Source organism: Clavelina lepadiformis, chromosome 9, assembly GCF_947623445.1.
Source record: "Clavelina lepadiformis chromosome 9, kaClaLepa1.1, whole genome shotgun sequence".
Classification (NCBI taxonomy): Eukaryota; Metazoa; Chordata; class Ascidiacea; order Aplousobranchia; family Clavelinidae; genus Clavelina; species Clavelina lepadiformis.
The window spans coordinates 4,631,870-4,658,850 of NC_135248.1; the positions used below are offsets into that span (position 1 = coordinate 4,631,870).

The window sequence follows — 26,981 nt, forward strand, 5'->3', positions numbered from 1 at the left end:
AAAGACTGTCAATCCTAATCGGCCACGAACAAGCTCCTGTTTAATAATATCAATAATAACAGTGTTTAGCACCGTTCCATTTACGCACGGGCAGTGTTGCATTTACACTGAAATAAAAACAACAAACTGCAAAACTTTTTCAGTAGACCAAATTTTATTTCAATTAATTCTCATTGGACAAACGAAACGCCGCATTTGTATAAGGTCGAGTTAAATGTTTTTTTTACTGTAAAAATAAGGTTAAAACACAAATTACTTTAAAAGAAAAACCAAGTGTCATACCAGGCACAGTGCCCCTTTGCTAGTCTATAGAAGCCGGAGGTAGGATTTTAAAATCAGGGATCAAGACTACTCGAGCCTTTGCCAGCCAAAGCGATAATAACAGCGACATAACAAGCGCACAAAACGACACAAATAATGATGAACTGTACATAGATACCGATGGGAAATGTGTGGAAAGAATTGTACAGCAGCGACAGTTTGTATATCAATTTCGTGCTAGCACTGTGCATTTATGAATTTTTCAGCGTGCCTATGATTCTAAGTCTTCAAGATACTGTTCTGGTATGGCATTGATGTATAAATGCTTGAGTGTTCAAAAATCAAGCTTTTTTTTTAAAGGCCTAACAGATATTACAAAAGCGACGACAAACAGCAAATAACGGAGCACAACATACAAATATCTTTGCAGGAATCATAACCTAGAAAAATTGCCTAAGCATTTTCATAAGAGTCTTCACTAACTGGGTTAAGCTGTAAGCGGGGAGCTCGAAATTTGATGACGAAATCACAGGGTTCGAGCGTACGCCATGAAGCGGCAAAGTTCAATTCATTGGTTAAACTATAACACCAGTTGGTGATACGGAAAACGCGGAAAAATAAAACAGAAAACGACAAGTTTGACTTGTAAACCGAAATATAAATCAACAACGCAGGTTTCCCTACCGGAGCGAAACTCTTTGCAATGTTATAAGTTGAGAAATGTAAATCACTAGAGACCTGAGCGAAAAAGCATTTCAAGTTAAAATGCCAGCTAACTACAAGGCAACTGTACATCATGGGCTTCACAAAGTAAATGCGCCACCGCTACCTTCACTAAAGGATACGATATCGCCTTCGAGGAAGCCGTTAGCGTACATAACGATTAAGGCAAAACTTGATAAGGCTAAGCCATACAGTTATAGCATTACCTATTTCACTTATACTATTAATAACGTCTGTGAACTTTGGAATATTTCGTAGCTAGCACGTAGTATGCAATATCACCGTATCGCTCGCCCTACCCTTGACGGTAAAAAAGTAAACGATAGAAAAAATAGAGTGGAATACATACAACAAGCAATACGAAAGAAAGTCGCATAGATCGGTGAAAAAATTTTTTTCTTAAATAAACTAACTACTATTTACACGCCGCTGAGCCCGGCATTAATCTTCTGCCAAAGATCGTTCGAACAACTTTTGGCACGACGAATACTCTGGAGTACCTGTGAGTTACAGCAGTGTTAGAAGCCATATTTTTAGATTTTCACTCCAAACAATTTTCAGAACGCTTTTTAAAAAGTTGATGAAATTTAAATTTATTTTATTTACTTAAGTTATTTTTAAAGTCGATATAGTTAGTTGTACAAAAAAACTTCTAGTCTAGTAACGTGTAGGGCATATTCGCTAATAAGCCGATGTACATGAATGTTAGCATTATTCAAGCAAGCTGGTTATCATATTGTCAGACTTAAAAGTCAAGATTCCGAGACTCAATTGAGGCCAGGTGGTCAGGGTGAAAACCCTAGTTCGTATTAATAAAAGACGCAATTTCTGCATCACACAAGGTTTAAATGTACTGGGAGCTGTGACCAAAATATAGTAAACTGTTTGAGCAGCGAGCGTTTTCAGATTCTAAGTCACCGAATTTCACTATGTTGGGACACAATAAAATAGCTTAAGTAGCAGCTATCTCCGGAAAAACATTCGTTTGTCCTTCTCACCGGGACGTGCCTAAGTGCAGGAGACAAAAGTTTCCCACGGTATAAATTCTTACGTCATTAAATTGTAGCATTCCGCCAGGAGTCATGCAGAATGCGTTGCGAGCCATATGCACCAGATTGACGAATTCATCGTAATCGCTTGCGTGGTGGACATGGTAGAGACGATTGTGAATAAAGTGCGCGTACATCTGCAGACACTTGCTTACCACCGGGTGGAGGAAGGGAGCTCGGAGGTTGGTGCAAATCTTTGAAATAAAATCAACTTTTGTCGAGAGTTTCATTCCTTTTCAACATCTTAAAATGTTCCGTTTAGTAACAGGTATAGATGTGATCTTTGCGAATTCAACTCACGGACGTACCAACCCAGGACGACCCAAGTAACATCCGTGGGTTGAATTCACCGAACACCTTCGGCGAACTATCCTCGCCATTTAGAACATGCTTAATGGGAGTATATGTATTCAAAAAAGTATTCAAGAAATTGTTCCAAACCACTATCGCTATCTGCCAACATGGAAAGTACTGTGGTGTGAGAATATAAGAAGCTGCACCACCATAGTTATAATTAACGTCAGAGGTTAGGCTACGATCCATGTCGGTTGATAAAATACGGCCTTAGCTGCAGATGTGAGACGAGTTGACAGGGGTTATGGCCAGATTACCAGACGGCAGAGCAATAAGTTCCATTAAAAGCCAGCAACGTACAACTGATCACTTCCAAGGCAACTATTTGGGGCGTGGGAAAAGCGACGTCACAACAGGAATGTTCAAACCTTGGTATTTTTGGAAAGTCACATTGAAAGTTTTGGGAGTTACGAATGGTACGCAGTACCTAGAGCCAAAACGATGGAAAAAAATTATTCATACGTTTCAGTCGATGCTGCAACTATTGCAATGTGTCCGCGAACAACTACGGCGAGAGACAAGCGCGGCAGTATGAGAGAAAAAATGATTTGTAAGAAACTTGATGTTCAACTGATCACAACTTTCAGAAAATTTCTTACATTTCCCTGAAACGTAAGTTACAAGCATACCTGATTGGAATTACTTTTCAAAGTTAGTGTCTGGCCTGTTTTTGAAGCGACCTAAATTTTTAACATTTAAGAATCTTAGCGACAATCTCTACCACAAACCAAACAATTGGTTCTATTGGAATATTTAAGTCATGCATGTAATTTTTCAGGATTAACCAAACCGACATAACCATTCAAACATGTTCACCATCTTTAAAGCCAACTAAAAGGAAAAAGGCTTCTAGCTGAAATCCTATAATTTTGAAACTATAACTACACATTTTGTTATGTCATATAGCTTATTCTTGTCGTGATAAATGAACCGTATGTTGTGGGTCTACTAATGTTTTTTTAGTCTTTTTTGTGACAATGACTTCTATGTCTGGAGCGTTGGTTCGTTAACCACTCCGATTAACTTTATTGTATTTTCGGCGTCTATAGATAGTTATGTCTATTATATGTTTTGTGAAAATTAGTCAAATGTGCTGCCAAAACAAAGCGAATATTGTGGTTATGTAATCGAGTATCGGAATAAACGGCCAGTTGTACGACACGACCCATTATTACGCAATTCAAACCCAAAATCAAAATTTATTTATAGTTGTGACAACGTTGTGTTTTATTTTCCGCCAGTTGCGGTTTGAGCTATTTTATTATTGCCAATGGCGGGTGACCGCATTTCACGAAACCTATGATCGACCCAAAAATAGCTCATGACCTTTTAGTTTTGAGCCACTGCTTTTCAAGCACTAGCAAAAAATATTGCAACGATTTACGCAAAAACCGACACAAATAGCTAAAAAGATATTTCAGTGGGAATAAGCGTCCGAATACAACGGCATTGAACGTAAATACTAGTCCGGTTTTATTACTTATGACAGGTGGTTGTTCGAGTGTTCCAACAACGACGCTCAATCAGTATTTTCATAGACCTTCTGCACACCAATATGCCCAATACGGCGTTCGAGTTAATCTATCGATAAAAACTGCGGAGCGTTGAATGAAAAGCTTGGACAAAAAACCTGACCGTAGCCAATGCAACATGAAACAGAATGTGCTGGGTCGTACGCGAAGTTGGTACTTCATACTCACAGCCTGGCTGTTCTTCTCTGACATGTATTTTGCGGTTTCAATAGCGATGTCCTGTAAAATGAATGGCGATGAAACACCTCCGACCGCTGCTCGACAGAACTGCTGCACGTACTGCATACCTGCGTGATGAGTAAATTAGTAAAGTGTAATTTATTACCCTACTAATCACAAATATGTGATCTTTATTTGCTCTGAGTGTAGCTGCATGCGGCTCACCTAACTTGATTGAGAACTTAAGTAACCACTTCATGTCGTTAGAATAGGGTGGGTTGCGGACGTATTTACTGCTCGGTCTGTCCTCTGTTCTTTTCGTTAGAAGTTCAAGGGCAAGCATGCCGACTCGGAACGCGCTTTGCAACTGAATCAACAAAAAAACTGGGTTGAATTTCTAAGTTGCTGCAAGCAAACGATTCGTCGCGTTAATAGTTTAACTATTTCTTTATTCAATCTCGTACCAAACTGATCAAAAACGTGCCCTTCTATGCCTCATACCTGCGTTGATATAGGAGCGGCTTGTATGTTGATGGCTGGTATAGCAGGAATAGCTGCTGCGTTTTGCTGATGATGTAAGGCCGAGGAATGTGGGTCGGGTAGAAAAGCACCTTGCGTAGCATGGTACTGCAAGGCATGCAAGTTGGAAGGCGCCATAGGGACCTGCACAGTAAGTTGTTAGAAATAGTAAGGTAAGGTTTGAAATAATAGTAAAAGCGCAGATGCTCTTTTCTTCGCACAATCTGTGTCAGCGTACCAAGTTGATAGGAGCGGGGTGCAAGTGGACCGCTGCGTACTGATGCAACCCAGGAATGGCTGGGTTAACCGCACCTAACTGCGGGTCAATCATCGCCGGGGCATAACCTTGAATTATTGGCCGGTGCATGGAGAAACGAGGATCCTGCAAAATGCATTGAATAAGTTTGTAACAAACGACATCAATAATGACGGAGGATTTGGGTAATATTGAGCGTAAAAAACTATAATTATAATACAAACCAACGGATAACCATTTGCGTCAGCTATGTTTAAAACTTACTTGGATAGCAAACATACCACCAGGTAGTACCACACCGTTCACTGAAACTGGAATGGACGGAGTCTGCACAGCATGCGCCACGGTTGGTTGAGAAGTATTTACTACGGCTGCTAACATAAAATTGAAAACTCATGGCAACACAGGATAACTTAAACATAATCCATGTCAAATAACAGGGTTAACATTTTACATTTTGCAAAAAGTCATTCCTCAAACTGATAACAATAATTGCGATATCATTTTAATGTGATGTTTATTCTACTACCTGCTGGGGCTGGAGACGTTGCAGGAACATTTACTGTTTGAGCTTGGACTTGTGCTGCTGGCCGTTGCGCATCGTTTTCACTAGCCTCGTTCACCTGCATGAATGAACAATTGAGCATACGGGAGTCTTTTGTCGATGAAACTCACGGAACGTTACTCGTGAGTACTGGCAACAGAGCTTAGCAATCTGATTTGTATTCGCAATTAACTTTGCAATCACCGCTGATGATTTATGAAGACGTTTTACCCGCTGATGTATCCATTCCCATTGCCTGGCGACGTCAAAAAGAACTTCTGGGAAGACATTACCGCCCCTGCCAGCCTGTTCCACCGCATGACACGCTTTCTCTAACATTGGCGCTCCCTGCGAGTAAAATGAAGTGACAGGCTTATAGCTGACACCGCACACAAATTAAACATGATTACAATTTCAACTATTACTAACGAGACTGCATTAAAATCGTTTACAAAAAAACTGTTTAAAGATTTTCTACGTTTCTTGCGACGGAAACAAAGCTCTCTCTACCTGCTCTCGGCACTGTAACAGCGCCCTCTGTATTTCATTCTGATTGAGAGCGTGTGCGTGAGGAAGGACACTCAACGCAAGCTCTGCCGCTCTTCTCACGGTCGTACTGTCACGTCCTCGTGATGCGCGATCAGCAAGAGACGCTGTTTCAGGAGGAGTGAGATGTCCCTCCCATGAATCGACCAGGATGTGCAACGCTGCGCTTCCTATCTCCATCGCTTGTCCTTGGTGTGGAAGATGGTTTTTGATCAGAAGTATTTTTCATTTCAAAATTTAGCATTGTGCACCATTTATTACTTTATTTACAGCCTTGCAGATACTGTTAGTTCATACTACGATGATTCTACTGTGTTATTGTAGAAACAATAGTTAATAACAAATATCCAACGTTGCTGAGAGCACGGAAGCGTCACTAATTGTTTTTATTCCATATCTGTCAATGACAAGACAGCTGTAACCACAGCGTCTATGCGTCTTGGTTTTAAATCTATCTACCGGTAATCCAGGAGACGTGCGATGAATAGGTTCGGCTCATCCAGTTAGGTGACACACAGTTGTGCAGTCCAAGAGCATAAAGGCCAATCTCAAACGCGGCAAGAACCAAATTTCTGTGAACTCCATGCTGGCTGTTCCCTTGTGGCTGCTAAAAAATACGATAGCCAAATTAGAGCAAATTTCTTTTATTCTCCTGTATATGCGGAAGGATTACGCTTGCGTTCAGCACATTAGCAACACAAACAAAGCTGCTGAGGGTAGACACAAAATACTAATTAAGTTGTCAATTATGATATACTAACGTCAGTAACAAAAGTATTATTTCATGATTGGTATCATATATTTGCATTATTATTTCAAACACAAAGAACCTGCATAAAGAGGGAAGTGCTGCTGTTGCCGCCAGCTTTCACGAGAACGTTCTTGGCAAGCTCAAAGAAGAAATGGGCTGCCGCTTCCGATGGCTGGTTTGGCATGTCAGGCACGGCGATCGAGTTTCTTCCACGATTCTGTTGTAAGTAACATGAATTACTGGATCAAAGTATTTTAATAAACTTGTTCTAGTTGGGGTGAGCAAAAAACATATTACGAGGATAGCACTTGTAACTACAGCATTAAAAATTTTCCCCATCCTTCTAAAGTCTTTTAATTTTTTACATACCTGCTTGATCTTTTAATAATTTTAATTTAATTTGCTAAACCATGATAACAGTTGCCAACACATAAAGCCTATTAAAAAACAAGACATGACAGTAACTTACCTTGCGATATGGAAAACTGGATTTATTAGAAAGCGCTTGAGGAACAAGGTTGGGTCTTGGAGGGGAACGAGTCGGCTGAGATGATCGACTATTTTCGAAACTACGTTTGTTGTCACCAGAACTAGGACCAATTGAGTCATTGCTGCTACTGCTGCCACTACAAGATTTATTACTACGGTGAGAACACTGTGTGAAAGAAATGGAATAGCCTAGTTTAGGAGAAAAGTCTTTTTGTTAAGTTTGTGAAGGGTCTGGATTTTGAAAACTTTTTATGACATTCTAATCAGGTGTTGCCGTGTTTGGATATTTTTAAACATTATACAAGAAAAGTTTAGTACTCACATGTGTTGTATGTATCACTTTTAATTGCAAACATTACCATTAATGTTACAATTTTTGCATTTTAGCCGCTCAGAAACCTTGTTCACAAACCTGTCACTGCTGGGGCTTGAAGGGTACCTCTGTCCACCCCAACCAGATCCCAACTGGGAGACTGAACCGGATGCTGCAAAAGTGTTGCTAACTGTGCTCGGTGCAAGGTTTCGTCTTCTCAGCTGTGGGGAGGTATCGCTAAGCATGGCTTCCTCTGAAGCTGAACTATTCACATTGGTCAGACCTGTGAAAATATTCAGCCATAAAATCAAAAACAAAAAAAATTAAATTTTAATGTCTCCCCTGACTTTGCGAGTTCAATGAACGAATGTCACATTGCTTAATTTTTCATAAGCGTTAAAAAGATTTAAAGGTAGCATCACCCATAACAGGTTGTAGAAAGCTGAGTTTTAGAGAATTATTTTAACAATATACTTTTAAAGTTATGTTAAAAATCTCAATATCCAAACACCAAGAAACTGGGAACTTGAACAAATATTGTTCATATACGTACAGTGCTGTTTTCGTTTGGGTCGTACTGTTGGCGATCGCCACGAGACTTTGGAGTCACGACGAGGCGGACTGCATACTGTTGCTGAAGATGGATAATCGTCATCACAACTAGTGGAAGATTTCACATCTCCGCGGGGACCAGGGAGAGAGTTATCTGCATCACCTAAGAGAATAGCACAAATTGTTTCAACAAAACTAAAGTATAAAATCATCGTAATGGCAAGCCGTAACGCTGAATACCAAACTTAAACGCTGTATTTAACCATACTATAATTAAAAAAAATAGTCGACTAAACTCAAAACAATAATAATTATAGACATAAAACTTTCAAACACGAACACGATATTAATATGAGTTATAAAAACAGTAAGTATAAGACACCAAGGTTTAACAATGGACAATATGGGAATGGGCCGATACGTACTCAAACTTGAAAAAAGTCACCAAATATCGTTTGCATGAAAGATTTGGACAAACACAAATACCAACAATCATGACTCCAACAAATGCAGCATTAACAATGAATTTATGGCCTTTAGTGCAACTGATTGCCGGCTTAGTTGAGTTTTGCCAAACGAATGCAGCTCTCACCCGCGACTTAGTTTTATTTTTGAAACAAAGCAAATTGAGTAGTTTGCACAATACAATATTAGAAGCCAAATTGGAGAAATTTTTGGAAAAAGTTGATTTTTTTGCTGAAACGAATAGATTTGGCATTCATTCATGTCGACTTCCAAGATATTTGTGTTTGCACAAACCCGAATAATTTTCCTCTTAGCACATCCCTAATAATGTCAACAAGGAGGGGGTTACTGTATGACAAAATGGAGTACCTATATCTGCCTCAGAAACCTAAACCTCTTTCGAGAGTTGCAGCAGCAAACCTTATATCAAAGACGCAGAAATGCGAAGCATGCAGAGTTAAAAGTTGCGGAGTGGAGGCCTTTAGGAAGAGCATTTAAGTAAAAAAAGCAAAGCAATCCATATTATGCATGAGTAATGCTGTAAAAGTGAAAATAAGAATTACACAAGTGCCAAAATGCCAAGATTAGAAAAACAAAACTGTGCAAAAGAACACAAAGTATCAAGACATGCATAAAGAAAGTCAATAAAATTATCACCAAGAGCGTTAACATATTATGTCAACAAATCATCATTGATATTGTGGCAGTGTTGTCTGACAACATGCTCCAACTGTTACTGACCCAACTATCGAGGCATCTTGATTTGAACTGATGTTCTTTGTAGAACTTTTTGTTTTACAAAAACCTGTTAATTCTACCAGTGATTGCATGATTCTGTTAGGACATTTCTAATTGTAATGAACAAAGTGGCCTTTTCCTTAATGATTCAAATACACTGTTGGTCCCTTCTTTACTATCTGAAAAGTCTTTATTCTTTATGTGGTGAGATTTCCGGCAGGTATTCGCAGGACCCTCTCGGTCTTGCATGTAGACCATGTCACCAGTATCTCCTTCTTATGAGTTTCCTTTTGTTGTAATGGTCTTCCATGGCAAAATGTATCTAGTATAATGTTTCCCAGACCATGCACCCTGCCAACTTGATACACCTTTGGAGGGCATACAGATGATAAGTCAGTAGGTGAATCAGTTCTTGCAAATCAAATAGCTACAAGAGTTGTGTTACATGTACACGACAGTGCTGTAAAACTCAGTTACTTTCATGAGCACAAGCATTATAGCATGTCACGACCGCAGATAGAGCTTCGTTTCAGCACTTGTGATTCTACTGGACATTGGGCCGGCAGCACAGATATAATCAATGGTTGTTCCACTTAATTACTCGGTTTTTAGGAAAGTGATGGGAAGTTACACGTATCTTGGCTCATCCATTGAGTATTGTGTCCTAAAAGAAAAGGCTTTCGAACCGAGTCGTTTGGTCTTTCTTAATAACTGTTGGAGGTTTTCTGCAATGGAGCCAATCACCATTCAAGGGCATTTGGGATCCCACTCCAGTGTTTGATGTTACCCATGGTTGGTGCAAAGTAAGACGCATGCAAAATTCAGTTGAGATAATGTGAACTCCAGGGTCAAAAGGCATCCGACTCGTTTCATCAACGTTGATGAGTTTATTACTATAGCAGTGAAGCAGTTTGAAGTTGTACTTAAGCAGATATTTTCATACTGAAAGGTAGCTTTTAAACTGGCGAAGTCTGAGTTGTAATCACCAAAAACTTCTCCATGTTATAAACTGTACAAATACAAGGAGGTAGCACAAGGAAATAAAAACATTGGCAAAATATTAATTTCTACAACTGTGATTATCCTGATTCTCTTACCTATTTCCGTTACAATAGCTATGGCTTAAAATCAGCTAAAAGGAAAGCCGTAGAACCAAATGCAAAACTTACAAAAATTATTATGTATAACACGCCGCAATTTAATGAGATATGACAACTATTAATAACAAGAGGTCACCATACAGCTTTATATGTTTGTTAAAAACCAAAAACCTCTTCGACTAAAAGTCGCAACCAATCCTTATATTGGGGACGCAGAAATGCAATGCATGCAGAAATATTTAGCTGCGATGAAGAGGCGAGCTTAGTGAGTGAAAAACCAACGCAATCAAGACGGTGCATGAGTAGATGCAGCAAAACAAAGTCTGCAAAACAGCGCCTGCAAATGAAAATAAATAAGACTAGCACGGATTGTAAAGTGAGATTGATGACCACCTCTGTAAAGTGAAAGAATACAAATGATTGTTAAGCAGCGGGGAGTTAGTAACAAATTAATTATAAACTAGCAGTTGGTAGGCCAACCTCAATACGAATGATCTTAATCCACCATACCTCCTTTGCCAAACCTATGTACTAGACGCTATTCCGAGCAGTATGAGTATATTTGAACATTTGAACACCTTGATGATAAGATCCGAACTCCGAATTAAAAGACTTCCCATGGTAGAACAATTTATGAAAACTACAAAATAATTCTCATTTATGTGGTCACATGATCAATCTTGACACTGTACATGCACTTATAAGATGTTCAAAATCACTTTGCCAACTATACGTCCAAATGTATATGTAATATGCATATACAAGAAATACTGCAGCGCTGAAAGGCCTTAGTCTGAACTATCTGACAGTCTTGAGCAGACTTGATGACCACAAGGTCTTCGCCAATCTACGCCAAGCGACTATTGATTTTGTTATAATTTATGTAATAACTTGTTAATAACAAGTTAAGAGTATGTAGCACAAGACATAACCACACATTACTGCCTTATTTGCGAAGAATAAATTTGATCATATGTAATATTTTATTGATAAACAAAACAAAGTATGAAACCTCAAGAATTTATGGCCATGCAGAGTTCCTGTCTATTAATTATACCAATCATGTGCCATGGTGCCTTTGAATATTTTTTTTAAAGATGAGTTACACATAAATAGATTTCTGACAAAAGCAGGAGCTTTCCAGTATTGTGATAACTTGGATCAGTTCCAAAACTTTTGCTTTGGTCATATGCGTTAAGTTTACCATATTTCAAAAAAGTCAGTGCACAACAAAAAGTTGTGCAACATTGTATCAGGCAAAAGATGGCGTTCATCTTTTTTAAAGCTTTCCAAGTTAATAAATATTTTTCAAAATCTCCTTAAAACATGGCCAGATTCAGTTCTCGCTAAAATGGGATGTTGAGAAAGAATAAATTGCCATTTTTTAACAAACTTTTAAAGCAAAAGCTTGCAGTGTGAGGAAATTATTCAGTGACGAAAGTAGCTGAAATTTGATTGTAAAGTTCCATGGAATGTGTCTTTTGAAAAATATGAAATCACATTATTTTTAAAAGATCCATTTAGTACATCAATCCTAATGTATTTACAAAAACGTTGATGAAAATTATTTTAAAACTGCCAATGCATTAAACTGATAGGCTAGTTTAAAAATACAAGTTGGTCTTAAATCAAATAAGAAATTTCAATAACTCTCACCAAAGGAAGTTTTCAATAGTATTCAGTGGCTAAGCAGTTATTGCAAAACACATAACTGCTTCACTGGTCAATGTGCTGCCCCTGTAACATTTCTATCCTGAAAATAAACAACTTCCCACCAGCCGAGTCATTTTTCAACCAAATGGTTTGGCCAGACTACCACTAATGCTGTAGTTTAATTTCACATTGTGACGATATCATCGCCACCAACTTTGTCATGATTAGCGGCATTAATAATTAAAATCGACATGGTAGGACATAGTTTCATTGTATGTACAAAAGCAAGTGGCTGTAATTTATATAAGTTCAAAAAACTACAGTTGTTTTCCCACTGCTGGCATGATCAATTTCAAATTATTTTTGCCAACATGTTTCAGTCACCAGAATCTATTTTGCGCAAACCGACACTATGTAAAAAATTCATTCATGTTTTTCTAAGTCTCCAAGTACCCTCAATATTTTGAACCAAGTCTTCTTATCATACTATCAAATTCAGTTTTCACCCAAATGATATGTTGAAGAGGTTGCCCAAAACCAAAATTTTAAAACAAAGCACCAAAGCATACCGGATTTAGTAAAAGCGAAAACAATCATAGCTTCAAATGTTTTCGTGCAATTTCTGAAAAAGTCGTTACTTCACCATGCACAAAAAATGGGTTTTGTCAGCTTACCAAACCAAATTTTAAAAGAAATTTTTCAAAGTTTGGAGAAATTGGAGATGGGTAAAATGATGACAAATAGTAAAAATCTGGACAGAAACAATATCGGTTGAAATTTTTGACGCCTTTCAGTAAAAATGCAATTATTCCTACAGTTGTCAACTTATCATCTCATAAACAAAGCATAAGTATATCAAGCACTTAACCCTCATGCCGAAAAACAATCTTTTCCAAAGCATAAACTTAAGTTTTCCATTGAACTTACATATCTTAATAACATCGCCAATTTAAAATCATAAAATAATATGCCATAAAACCGAATTGAATGTTATTAGTTCTAGCTTTGCACTAGATTAATTGCACAATAGTGATAAGAATGTGTTGTTAAATACAGAGGACAGTGAAACAGCACACAAGATGAACACGGCACATTAATGTTAGTGAAAAAGCTTTCACCCATAAAGTAAAACTCACTGTTTTGTGATCTGTCATTTCTCAAATCGTCATCGTCGGTGCTTTCGTCAATGGACAAGCTTGGGCCTAGCTGATGTCCCTGATAACCAAAATAGAAAAATAGGGTTTAAAATTTAATTGGGGGAACAGTTACTCCGATGATAAGAATTTCATGATTAAATGCAATACTATAGCAAAATTCAAGATTTCCCTATAGTTAAGGGTGAATCTGATAATTTCATTTCATGATTAAATATCATGAAAAGGGATTATTATACATGATAATAAGACATTATTACACAATATTACTATAAATTTTTAAATGGCGCACCGTTGGTGGCATAGCGCTGGTGCTATGTTGGTCACTGGATGGCGACTGCAGCCCTTTACTTGAGCCTGGCGCTATGGCAACAGACGTTGGTCGACGGGTTGAAGAGCTGGAGGAGGATGGAAAGGCGGATGATGCTCTGAGGTTGGATGAAAGTGACTTATCCAGGAGACTATCCAGGATCTAGTTAAGGGAAATGAGTAAAGGTTAGACCAGCACTTCTCAACCAAATCTTTTTATAAACTGAAATTGATTGTAAAACAACTTAAAAAAATAACCTACGAATCAAAACTAGCCACATGATGTGCATATAGTTTTTATACTAAGCTATGACCGCTTTTAAGAAAAATGTGCCGGTGAACTAGAAGTAAAATCCTACATTTGTAACCAAAGGCCTTAAAGAAACTGGGTTAGATGGTGAACGTTAGTAAACATATTTTACTTATGACTATAATTTGATGATAATTAAATAGAATGTCTAATTCGTAGATTTTCTGTGCAAATACATAATAGAGTTAAGTCTTTGGTTTGAGATTATAAACTTTTAAAAGGATAAACACTTCAAAAATTGACACCTGCTATATATTTAAAAAGACCAGTTAATCATTTCCAATAATACCCACCATCCTTAGTTTATGCTGCTGGTCTTTATAGAGCAAAAGCATTTGCATCGCAAGTTCTCCTTTCTGCTTTCTCATACCTTCACATAGCAAAGGATGTTCTGCTTCTGACACATGCACCTACATAAAACGAAAAACAAATAAAAATTAAACAAAAAACCAACTATTTAAAAAGTTGAATGATGCTGTTACTTAAGGAAAGTTTATAAAACCTTTCTACTAAGTCAAAAATACAACAGTTTTTTCAATTGCAAACCATTTCCATATTTCCCTGAAAAGAAAGATCTAAACAATAGCTCACCTTATAACTCAAAGCATTAACAGCTGCTCTAAACCCAACGTCTTGATCTGCTGATGATACATCCCTGCGCGATGAACTGGCACTGCTACGTCCGGATGAGGACCCTAAAGAATTGAGACCTTTAAATTTGACATAGAGTTGAACACTTAAGCAGAGCTGGATTAGAAATGAACGAAAAACATTAAAAAATTCAGTTCTTGACTGTCTTGAACTTTTGATTATTTGCTGATACAGTACTGGTTTGGAGTATCTACCTGTATGACAGAAAGCATCGAAAGTAAACGTCGCCAACATAAGCGGTAAGATGTGATGAAATTCGCAGCTTGTATCCAATGAGGCAAGAGCATGAGCCTTCTCACGCAGCTTAACAACTTCCCTTGATCCGAGTGGTAGACGCTTCATTAAGTTTGCCAGCTCATTTTGTTGGTAGAAAAGCTTGACCTGACAATTATTTTATTTATAAATATTTTATCAATCAAAAATCATCAGTAATTAGAGCACAAGTACGTACATGGAAAAGCTATTTATGACCCGATCTATGAGTAAAAGTTTAAGACTAAGATTTTAGCGATTTTTAGAGCGATGTCTTATAATTTACTCGATTGTCTCCTGTACATACTCTGTCACACATTAAAAATCTTTACTGGTAAATGGTAATACAACTTAAATGAAACCAACCGCAGAACAACATGGTGGCAATGTAGTAAGGACAGTTTTGCTTGACTGAAACGTATTGTTGTATTCTTACAAATTGATAATATATATATATATATACATGTTCATAATAAACATATTAACTTCTCTAAAATGTCAAAAGAAATTTTTCCAATTACAATGAGATTGGAAATATTTTAAGGGCTCTGACAAAAATACCAATAAAAAATTGCTAATCCGACACAATGCTGGTGCCTATTCAGATTCTTGACTTTTAAAAATATATCACTTCGTTCATAGATAAAATGGGTGCATTTTTTCACACCAACTACTCCCAGAAAGGTTGTTAACATAATGGGCAGTGTGGTAAATCTTTAGTAGTTTGTGATTAAAACACCAACAGACTGAGTTGGATTACAAACTCATACATTTATAAAGAAAAGTTGTTTCAAGGAATCGAAAATCTTATAACAAATCTTTTGATTCTAAAGATTCTCGATACCAATTTATCAATCCATATATAATTCTAACCTCAAGCGTCTTGCTACTAGCTGGTAAACGCTTTAGTTCCAGACCCTGGAGTCCTACACGGAAGGCAAGTGTATGATGACGCTGGTGCTCTGATAACACAGTGCACAAAAACAAGGCCCGTTCCAGCGACTTGCATGCGTATGAGGTACTTAGACGTAGCCAAGCTTTTCGATTACCCTGTGATGAGACGGTGAGTTGTTCAAGCAGTTACAACATGTATTTTAACTTACATATAATTGGGATATACTCAAATGCTTCCTGGACAATTCTCTAAAACTTGTTTGAATAATTTTCAAAACCAGGAAAGTCATTGATTGAATTTACTGCACAAGAACACACACAATTCTACAGCTGTAGACTTAACAAAGATTAGTGTTAAAGAATTAAATTTACACGAGCAGAAAATTTTGTAAGCAAATGGGATTCAGACTCAGCATACCCAGGCATTAGTGTGTTTAATATCCAATAAGGCTAACCATAAAAATATCATTATCATCATTATTTGATTGAAAAGAGAAAAATGAATGAAAAACGAATAAAAAATGTGTGAGATTGCACAGATCAGCATCGATCACTAAAAATCATATCAGGCGTCTGTGCTGCAACTAACCTGAAGGGATAAAGGCTCATCGATAAGTTGTTCAGGTCGACTTAAAATTTCCTCTGCCAACTTCACGGCAAGATCACACGCCTCTCGTGCTTGGCCGTGAGTGTAAAGGGACTCCGCCCTTGAAAAAATGATTTTAATTCATGATTTGCGTCATAACAGGCGGCACGATCAACATGCCTGTTTGTTATATAAGATGCTTAATTATCTGTACCTAGTGAACAATGAGTCCAACTCTATTCGATACTGCGTCAATTCAGAGTCTTTGTCATCATTCGATTTCACTTTTCTTGGAGATGAGTTGTTCAATGCGCTGAGATTCAATGAATCTAACAACACAATGAGAGTGTTTGCTAATGAATAATGGACAATGTCGACAATTAGACAGGTAATTAATAACCTGTAAAAACATTAAAAGAAGTGAGCAAAGTTTTCACCTGGACAAGGTATTTTAGCTTGCTCTGCGACATTTGATTTGAAAGTGGATGAGTCATTGGACTGAGCTTCTCCTTTAGATTCTACAAGAAAAGCTCAGATAATTCTATGCTGAAAAATCACCCCAACCATCTGGCACTTTTAGTGTACCTAAAGGGGAAGTGACGCCATCCTGGAATTGGTTCGAGTCATTATCATCGGATGAAGTCATGAACTGCACTGGAGAGCATGGAGACGAGCCACCATCAGAGGAGTCGAGCGGAGATTCTGACACTTCCCAACATGAGTCTCCTTATGTTAAATGTTATTCAGAAAGTGGTGAATGAACTTTTTTGAAGAATTGGATAGAAGTGTTTGTTTAGAATTAATGTTAAAATTATTATTATTGAAAAATATGACGACGCTAAAATAAAGTTAGCCCAAAACAAACCTAAATTCAAGTTCTCAATGTCTCTTTCTATACAGGAATCATCACTTGCACTTCCGGTATCCGCTTGTTTCTTAGCGAGTGACACGCAGTAAGAGTTCGATTTTTTGTTTTTCTTGTTTTTGCTGCGGGATGGTCTTTCAGGTGTGGAGAGGAAATTTTTGCCCAAAATGTCCTAATAGTGAACAAAACCAAGAAAACTAAAATTTGCTTTCTGTCCATGTGAATTTTACAGAGTTAATTATTTGGTTATTTTGAAACTATTCCACCACACCAATATTTTTAAATGACAAAGCAACGCCTGATGGTGTTCTGGCTATTACAATGACAGGTTACACGTACATGTAAATTATCAGGAGAATCGGTAAAACTCTTATTTGAATTGATGTTTGAATCTTGTTTGATATTTGCAGGCAAGGACAATCTGCTTCCAGTTGTCTTTGTCTGTTTAGTCTTTCTGACAATATGACTGCAGATATTAATTTCAGTGGACCACCAGTCAAAGCTGCAGGCATCAATGGCGGGCTTAAACCCAGGGAACAAGGCAAGTTGGTTTTCTTTGTATCTAAAAACAAAAATTGGTCAAATGTGAAAGGCTTACGTAAACAGATGGTAATATTTGGCACTAAATTAGCTGTTAGCATTCATTAGCGATAAGTTTAAAAGCCAGGTACTTTCACATTTTGTTTATTTGTATACAGCGCTATAAGAGCAGCTTATGCACTTCCAGAATGCACAAATATTAAAGAAACTTTTGATGTACTTTCCACGTTTGATGATTTCCAGCGTTTTATCGTGAAAGAAAAGCAGTTTGGATTTCAAATGCATTCTGGCTGCAACACTGTGTGATGGATCTAAGATCACCAATCTCCATAAAGCTACCATCTGGAAGAAAAAAGAACAAATTGGTGATGAACAGTTCAAGCTGGGTCTCATCAATCAACCACTAAAAACACAGGGAGCCTTGCTGAAGCAGAACGAATGACAAAGAAAGGAGTAAAATCATTGATGAGTCATCTGTCAAAAGTAGTTGTGATGACTCATTATCTCATTATCAAATATAAAATGTGATTTACTTGTGGGGATTCGCTGCTAGGTACCACGGTGTGCTAAACAACATTACAAAGTAATATCCACAAGCATCTAAAGGTTCATGGGAGACCTTAGCAGGCTGTAATTATAGTAACAGTCACAACTAGCTTAAGGCCTGTTAATTTTCTTCCCTATTGGTAGAGCAATATTTTGTATCACTAAAAATAATAACGATAAAGTATCACTACAAATCGATAACAAGTGTTTCATATAAAAAACCAAGGTGGAATTATTTTTATCAAGATGTGACTTACAAGAACACCAAACAATTCTTGGTTGCTTTAATTTAGTGTGAATGTAATCAGCACAGCAGTTGAAAAATGTAATAAAACAGTTTTACTTAACCATTCAATTTTTTGTCAATAGATTTTTATGAGTTGAAAAATCCCAAATAAATAAAATTTATTGTTGAAATTTACCATGGCATACAGTATCACCATGACCATGAATTTAAAATTAAAGGCTCCAGACTTACCCGTTTGACATACAAAAGATAAACAAATGCTGTAAATGAACCAGTAACTAGATATTTAAAGCACATAATTTACATAATTAAAATCACCTCCTACGCAAGGAGCAATAATACCATGGAACTAAAAATAAGACACTTCAGTTCTTTTTCCTATATTTATGTACAGTGAGTATGTTGTACAGCAGACATCTGCCAAAAAAACTCTGCAAGCAATATACCTCATCGCACATGCTGGCAGCTGCATGTTGAGCAATCTCACCACTGTTATTGTTCGATGGTCGATGAGAGCTGTAACCACTGCTTCCACTTTGCAGGTATGACGATGATGTTCGAACATTATACCACCAAACAGCAACCTACAAGTACATATATAATATTATCGTACATTTTGTAGCCCAAAACGTTTACCACAATATTATGATTACATTTCCCAAATAGTAGGCCTAGTTTGTATAAATCTATTTTCATATCTTTAATGAACCTTTGGAAATATCAACAGATTATACGATAACTTCAACAAGAAAAATAGCAGAAAACGGCATTCTTACCAAGTGATGCAATACAGCTTTTAACGTGGTTAAAATATGGAACACAAATACAAACAAAGATCATAACGACTTGGACAAAGTGAGTTAATCAACAAGATAATTTCACAAATATTTGATTTTAGTCTTACTACTCAGTTACATATTGTCTTAAGTACAAAGCTCAAATAAAACAAACTTCAGGTTTTATAAAATAAGGACCAAACCCACTTGTTCATATGCCAAGCATTGCTCGGTGACAATGTCAAGCAAAGGAACGCCATTTGAGTCTCTCCTTTTCAACATTTCTCGCACGATGCTTAGAAGATTCCATATTCCTTCGGGTTCTCTCCCCCTGCAAAAAAACAAAATTAGGGTTATTAAAAAGATAGATGGGTTGACAGCTGGTCAAGCTATAGAAATGTCAAGAAGGTGCAAGCACACATGCCCACACCAGAATAATCTTACATAGGTGTCTGCATCGCATAAAATAAATATTAATTTATTTAACAATAATTCTTGACATTTTAGGATTTTTAACAGCTTCGGTAAATTTGATCAATAGCACTGAATCAAACCTAATAAACCAGCTGTAAAAGCACAGACTTAAGATTATCATTAAGTGATTCAGATTATGCCAGTATGGGAATTAAGATAGCAGAAAGTATTAAAAAACAGCGTAAACTCAACCTCAAAGGCCTTAGAAGGCTAGAATACTCTGCAGCTGCAGGTGGTTCAGTTGATGATAAATATAATGAGTTGACGTCACTGTAGACAATTGGATTAGGGCCACAAAATTTCCCTAGCATCTTCTTAATGTTGTCCTTCAATGCATTTTCATCAAGGAACCATAAACTCCTATCGGACAAGCTGGGGCCAGCTGTTGGATCTGTGTGTTTACAAATCAGAATTTGGTTTGTTTGGCTGCAGGTATGACTGGTCTTGTGGCCTAGACTGATTAATTTAGCTTCCAGTATCTTGCCAATAACTGAGACATGAAACAGCGATAATTAGATTGTGTAACCACAGCCACAATCTACTAACAGTTTGAATTGTATGCGGCTGGAAATCAATTCCACCCTTATTGTTTACATTTAATAAAGGATTGCTGGCAAATGCCTGTATAATTAAGGAAGATTTCTTGCATCAGATGCATATATACCTGGTGCACCACTAAGAGTGTTTATCTTGGTCGACTGCGATGATAAAAGTTCATCCAACAATCTCTGCGCCGTGGGTAAAATTTCTCGTGGCAACTCGCTAATGAGGTACTGAGCAAACTTTTGTAGCTGATCTCTCCTCAACCGTGACAGCGATTCTGAGACAGGCGCTCGCAGACAAACTGACATGGGCTTAAAAGATAATAAAAAAATTAGAAATTGCTCAAATAAAAGACACATAAAATGAAAACTTCTGCCAAACAATATGTCACAGCATTTCAGGGTTCAACCGACAACTTCGTAAAAATCAAGCATATATAATATATATATATATATAAACAAGTTTATACTTGGCCAAAATGACATTTTGGCATGTATCACTACCACTATTACATAAAATTTCCGATAAATGTGGTGGTGGTGGTGGTGGTGGTGTAGTGTTACAGTGTGACACGCATACAAATTCCTACCTAGGCATATTGGCATACTACGATGAATTGTACACAATACAGATAGGGGAAGTTTTTTTTTGTTAAACATTAACTAGCAATGAAAGAACAGTTATGCTTAACTGAAAAGCAGTTAAACATTGAACAAAAATTTCGGTTTGCATTTTGAATTGTACTTTGATACACCAATAACATGAGTTCCTAATGAATTACATTTCTAACAAAAAACTAATGCCAACCTTATAATGATTTTCATGAAATCTGCTTACCTGTTGTATTCTGATAAGGCACAATGCAACAACGTGAGAGCACCACTTTGCATTTGAGTCACAGTTACAGCTGCATGATGTTATTCGGCAACGATCAAAAGTCACCGCAACTGAGCAAGCATTCTGAGAAGTACAGCAAGGAGACTTGGTTATAAAATATTTAAATCACTTTAAAAGGGCTATCTCACTATCCAATTTAATAATATATCAAACATTAAATATCCCATCATATGCTCTCTAATACATAGCTTTCAGTTGCTTTAATAATAACCCATATAAAAATTTCAAATTTATACAACGATCAATATTTCAAGAAAAAAACTAACTTTATTTTATATCACTGACATTTCATATAACATTACTTTAAGGTTTACGAATGCATTTACTATGAGCTCTTGGTAAAACAGCAATGAAAAACTTTCGAGTATAATTCACTAATATCGCAATCGAGCGTGGGGAGCTATTCCCCCACGTGTTTTATAACTCCTTTTCATTCAGGCCTTCATATTGACGTTTAAAAGTGAACTAGACCCTTTATTTCGGGACATGTCTTTATATCAACAAAATGGCTTGATTATACCCTTCATAAGAATCTAAGAACTCTGTCTGTCCTATTGTTTTAGATGGTGGTCGGAAATAACCATGGGCGCTTGATGATATACTCTGATCCACAATCTCGTACATCAGGAAATGGTAAGCACATATATAATGGCATGTAATTTAATAGGGAAATTTATACAAATGCAACCAATACCTTATTGATGGTCGATGAAGGAGGGTTGACGTTACCACATAGATGAAAACCAATTTGCAAAACATTGGAAACACACTTTGCCTTCAACAGGTATTCGCCTCGTGCAAATTCATCTGAGCAGCCATTGGCAAGGCAGGAATAAAGCCTAACAAACACCCAAAATTAAGAGCGGGATAAATATTATAAATAACCTTTTAACACATTAAACTTAGAGGATATCAGGTTATTGCAGTATTTTGCAATGCAATATGCACACCATAAAGGAGTCATGATCGTTTATAAGAAAACTAAAACGTTTTATAAGAAATGCGGATTAATGCCTGACATTTAACACAAAAAAATTGTGCTATAAACTCCCAGGTAGGGAGTGTTTCTAGGAGGCAAGTTCCAGGAAAAAAAGAGACAGAAAAGCTTGACGTCCAATCACCTGATGTCTTCTTCATTATCAGGAAAACTCCAGTATGCGATCCGAAGTTGAACATTTTCAGGGACAGGAGGATACATATTTTCCACTTGTTCAAACGGAATATGGAGGGCAACCGCTTGTGAACACAATTCCATAAGCGATGAAACATGTTGACCTAAAAATTGTAGAACGTTGTATGCATATATGGTATTAAAAACAGCAATCCAACTGAATACTTTCAACAACATAAAAAATGATAACAGGAAAGCACAAAAGAAGGGACTCCTTGTGAATGTATGACTTAAACTGCATGTCATAACAGGATGCAGTAAAGCATGATATAAGGTGTTTAAGACGGAAATAATGTATTTCCTCGCATATGTACAGTAAACAATCACTGCGGTCATGCGATGAAAGATTCATAATATTATTAATACAATTAAAGTGTTGGTATAATGTTATTATAAAGTCTACTGCATTGCAGATGTAAGCTACTCGTTTTGAATATATATTTCTGTGATCAGTCAATTCAACCCATTACGATAAAATGTGTTAACTGCCTTTGTTAAGCATTTACAAAATCAAGAATGTGTATCATTTGAAAAAATAACTACTACAGGTAACACCTGGTAAAACAAGCCAATATGTGACATTACTTCTTGCTACTTTATTAGTGTTTTATAACCAAACAGCAGAACAGTAAGCATTGCAAGTTAGCAGTAAAAATCAAATAAAAATGAACTTGTTAAAGTTTGTAGATAAATGCATTTCTAAAAATTATGGGACAGTCACTTGAAGTATAGAATTTAAGCCTATATACCATCATGTTTGCCATTTGCATAACCAATGGAACTGGTTTGTCTTTTCCATCCTCGCCAGTTTGTACACAAACTCTCCGGGTCGCTTGCTAGTGAGCATATAGAATCTTCGTCAAAGCGATCACTGTCTTCAAAAGAAAATCCCTCTTCAGCAGCAACTATGACAGTTGAAAGCAAACTAACGCAAAGTTCAAAAAAAATTACATAAAAAAAATATCTCTATTTAAATGTTGGAGACGATTTGTCTCCTGATTGTATACTGTATTATATGTATATGTAATATTCTACAAGTGATAAAGCTGAAAATTAAGCTCACCTTCACCACCCGCCTCCCAATTCTCCATCTCCTCTATAACTCTTGAGCGTCTTGAGCTTTCTTATTTTGGTATCTCACATGTATATTCCTACATATACCGATATACAGAATAATAATACCAAACGCATCTTTACCATGTGAGGTAGAAAACCAACTAAAATGCTTTCTAAAATGAAAACAATGAAGCTGTCGGCTGTACTGTATATGAACATTTTCACGCAGGACCAAAAAAATGACACGGTTACTATGGGATGTTAATTTTAGTAAATTATGCGACACTTAAAAATTTTGATTATCGATACTGAAACGTTTTGAAATTTTGAAAAAGACTAAAAATCTGTAGACTTGCTTTGCTCAGGTATATACTGAAGATCGCAGCTTAAATATATTTCCCATTTTCCAATCTGTTTAATTAGCAACTAGCGAACAACCCATTAACCAAAATAAGAATTTAATACATACTAAAATCAACAGAAAGCAATGAAAAAAAACTTTTGAATTTACCTTTTCTCATTGGAATTATTCACGAGTTCAGAATGTCAAGCACTCACATAAACAGGCATCGACAAAATTACCTAAATTATGATTCTGTTAAAAACAATATACATACATATATATTTATATAGCACTAACAAAATTGATATTTGCAAGATAAAATATTTCAAAATTGAAACATCAATAGCCAAATATAAAACAGTCTCTTGTTTTCTGACATCATAACCATCATAGGTCACCACCTGTCTTGTACTTGTAGGTTAAAAAAGATTCAAAACCAAATAAAACTTCCAAGGTAAGATTACACTGCCAATCATATGATGGAGTGAAAATGTTTTACCTAACGCTAGTTTAATTAATGCAACATTACATTTGTCCCAACTTAACATGGTGAGTTTAAGACAGAAATTCAGTGAGATAACACAACCTGGTCTTTTGTGAAATCGCAGGACCTTGTACATAAGTCAATTCTAATGCATTCCCTGTTTCTTCGAGGTCAGGATGTGACCCAGAGGCCTATTAACACACTAAGTCAGGACAGTAGATTTTCTTTATGGATTTTAGAGCATTCAAGTGTTAACCTACATCCTGTTTTTAACCAGACTGGAAAGCTCATTATGGGCTTGGTTTTGTCAATTTAATTACATACACAGGTTACAGCCATTTCCACACATTACGAGCAAAAAGACACCATCCACACACACAAACATATTTAAGTAGGCAAATCATGATTATAAATGTATCTTATTTGAATCAGGAGGCTACTACCAGCAAATTTGCTAAATGTCATTAACGTAACTCTTATAAAAAAGGATCTACGGTAAAAATGCACACAAGACCAGGTGATTTATACAAGACCTTGATACCCAGTTGTGATGTTACTACTGCTTTGATTTGGTTGTGCACCTTTGCATAAGACCCAAAAAGAATACACAACACTCTGCTAGCCAAACACTTTGTGAGGTCTGGCATCTGGGTATTCCACACCAACCAAAAGCACGTAGTTTGGCCATTGAAATTTAACGACAATGAATTGACAAAAACTTTGCAGTTCTCCATTATAATAGATAGATGAGAATCAGATTCGTGCACCTATTTCCGATCAATCTGCACACCGATTCGTAAGAAACAAATCAGATTTTGGTTGTTTAAACAATATTCTATATATAATTATTAATAAGTAAAAAATGAAAGCTTCAGTGCATATTGTCACTTGAAAACTGAGCCTCTGTCGACAAATTTTCTGATTAAAAACTGCCATACTTTTCAGTAATATATTTCTGAAGTCTATATGATAAGTGGCCTTCAGTAAAAGGTGTTTTGGCATAAATATGCTTGATTAGGCATAGCTCAAGTTTTATGAATTAATGTGAATTAAGTCTTTCTTTGTTAAACTTTTACATGACATAGCTAAGTATGTTAAACCTTTCAGTACTTGTGTTTTGTTGAAATAAGTAATAATGGGTTCAAATAGGCCATTGTGCAGTTTAACTGACATGATTGTTTCATCTGGCAACCAAGCTTAATTGATCAGTTTACTTATGTTAGGTTGAATTTTGGTTGCAAGGAAAAATCATAACCAAATGGCTATGTCTATGAATCTACAAGTGATGGTAGTTACCAGTGAGAAACTAAAGAGTGATAGAAAATGCATAACAAGATTGATGAAAAATGGTGATTCATATGCTATTGTAACTTATAAAGGCTCCAGTTTCCCTGAACTCAATATGAAAGATAGAGGGGCTACCAGTGTAAAAGTTAGCTGGTTGATAAAAACCACCCTAAAGGCATAAAGCAGGCCTAAAAAGCCCAATCTTCATCATTACATGTCAAATGATACTGTATCAATCATTAAACATGCAACAATTTGTGGCAATCGACAAATATGTCATAATGAACCTGAAGTAGAAAATTACTAGAGATAAATGTTAATGTGAAGCAATCATTAACACAAAGCATATATACTTTAAAACAACCAACATTTGTGTTCACTTGAATTATTTGTCTTAAATATGAAATATCTTTCTGTTAAATGTTTGATATCGAACATTCAGAGCAGTGTTCACTCTTAGTTTTAACAAAATCATTCTTTTAAGTGAACCTTTTGTTAGCTGAGCAAATTAAGTATACTCCGAAGCACAAAGGATAAGAGAAGTTCTTTCAAAACTACTGGCAAAAAAGGCAAAAGCAGTTAATGTTACTAAAAAAATATAATACTTATCTAAATATCAGAGCCTAAAAGAGACACCATTACTTTAACTAAACTAGTTAATTATGTGTTTTGCTTTTAAACGGTCTCTTGCTACACTGCAGAGTACAGCAGTAGCACATCTGACATTTTTTGGAGCATTCTCACTAAAAAAATGGACTTATCCTTTTCTTTGTTTTCTATTATAAAAAGCCAGATCTTGCCACCACAAACGATGGACGTGCTTAGGCAATGGGTTGCAGTGCACCGACTGTTTCCTTGCACACTTGAATTTTGCTTTTGCACACCAAAGATCTTGGCAAAAACTACCATACTCTGCAGTCTGGGTTACTTGTACTTTTGCAACCGTACATTGCCTGAATGGTAAGGAGTTAAGAGCTAATTCAGAAAAGAAATTATGACAGAGTAATTCTTTAATTAGCCTATTTCATCCTGATATAGCAGTGTGAAAGTAAAGGAGACCCCTCTTAAGTTTCCTTTCTTGCATTTTAGCATAGACCTATTTTACCCTATACCATGACCCTACTCGTTTAGTCAGATGATATCTGTTTTGAATTTAGCCTATAGCCTAACAGCCTAAAGACATGAGCTGGCATTAGCAGCAAACTTAAAGATATAGCTGGCGTAATCTGGTATTTCAGTGTGGCTAAACCACAATTTAGTCTAAACATATATATCACCATGGTCTGGCTTGCTGGAAAAGAATTAAAAATCAGGCCTACGCTAGTTAAAGAAAATGACAAAGCAACCACTGAGTTTGTATCTTGTAAGCATAAGCAAAATATCGTCGGGTAAGGCTGCAAAGAGTTGATTGCAATGAAGTACTCCTAGTAGTAAATCAGGATACCTTGACAACGTTTCCTTCAGAGAATGAAAGCAAGGTACCATCAAATTCTAACCGTGTTCTCCGTATCACCGACCATTAATGTTTCCACCGAGTGCACCCTTTGTCTTCCTTTCTCTCAGCTGTGTACTGATAAACCAAGTCTGTCATT

The 26,981-nt window shown here is 36.6% G+C and overlaps 1 protein-coding gene across 4 annotated transcripts; it reads right to left on the bottom strand.

The window, feature by feature from the left end:
- Nucleotides 1–135: 135 nt before the first annotated feature.
- On the bottom strand, nt 136–26,981 carry LOC143470601 (zinc finger SWIM domain-containing protein 8-like). 4 transcript variants are annotated; one of them, XM_076968844.1, is made up of 39 exons: nt 26,834–26,981; nt 23,787–23,857; nt 23,283–23,370; nt 22,969–23,124; nt 22,170–22,323; nt 21,743–21,887; nt 20,989–21,111; nt 20,273–20,462; nt 19,801–19,999; nt 19,342–19,465; nt 18,805–18,942; nt 17,786–17,907; nt 17,365–17,587; nt 17,026–17,197; nt 16,746–16,886; nt 16,598–16,678; nt 16,375–16,489; nt 16,164–16,281; nt 15,554–15,730; nt 14,623–14,809; nt 14,369–14,472; nt 14,071–14,187; nt 13,451–13,630; nt 13,141–13,219; nt 8,050–8,211; nt 7,596–7,779; nt 7,164–7,320; nt 6,774–6,911; nt 6,403–6,547; nt 5,908–6,131; nt 5,629–5,745; nt 5,383–5,476; nt 5,118–5,227; nt 4,836–4,979; nt 4,580–4,741; nt 4,304–4,445; nt 4,088–4,206; nt 2,036–2,227; nt 136–1,484 (listed from the first exon to the last, which is right to left on the bottom strand). In XM_076968844.1, the coding sequence occupies exons 3-39, from the start codon at nt 23,308–23,310 to the stop codon at nt 1,404–1,406; spliced, it is 5,244 nt and encodes a 1,747-aa protein (XP_076824959.1). In that variant the 5' UTR covers nt 23,311–23,370; nt 23,787–23,857; nt 26,834–26,981; the 3' UTR covers nt 136–1,403. The 4 variants fall into 4 exon arrangements, with proteins under 4 accessions (XP_076824959.1, XP_076824958.1, XP_076824955.1 ...); XM_076968843.1 differs by having other exon boundaries at nt 5,118–5,224; nt 6,403–6,550; XM_076968840.1 differs by having other exon boundaries at nt 6,403–6,550.

Excerpts from the sequence above, each read along its gene's own strand:
- LOC143470601 (XM_076968840.1), bottom strand. The coding sequence starts at position 23,310 with ATGGAGAATTGGGAGGCGGGTGGTGAAG. Across the intron at positions 17,908-18,804 it reads CTGCCAGCATGTGCGATGAG|ATGGTAGCTTTATGGAGATT; the intron begins GTATATTGCTTG and ends TTTTTCTTCCAG. Across the intron at positions 1,485-2,035 it reads GAATGCTACAATTTAATGAC|GTACTCCAGAGTATTCGTCG; the intron begins GTAAGAATTTAT and ends TGTAACTCACAG.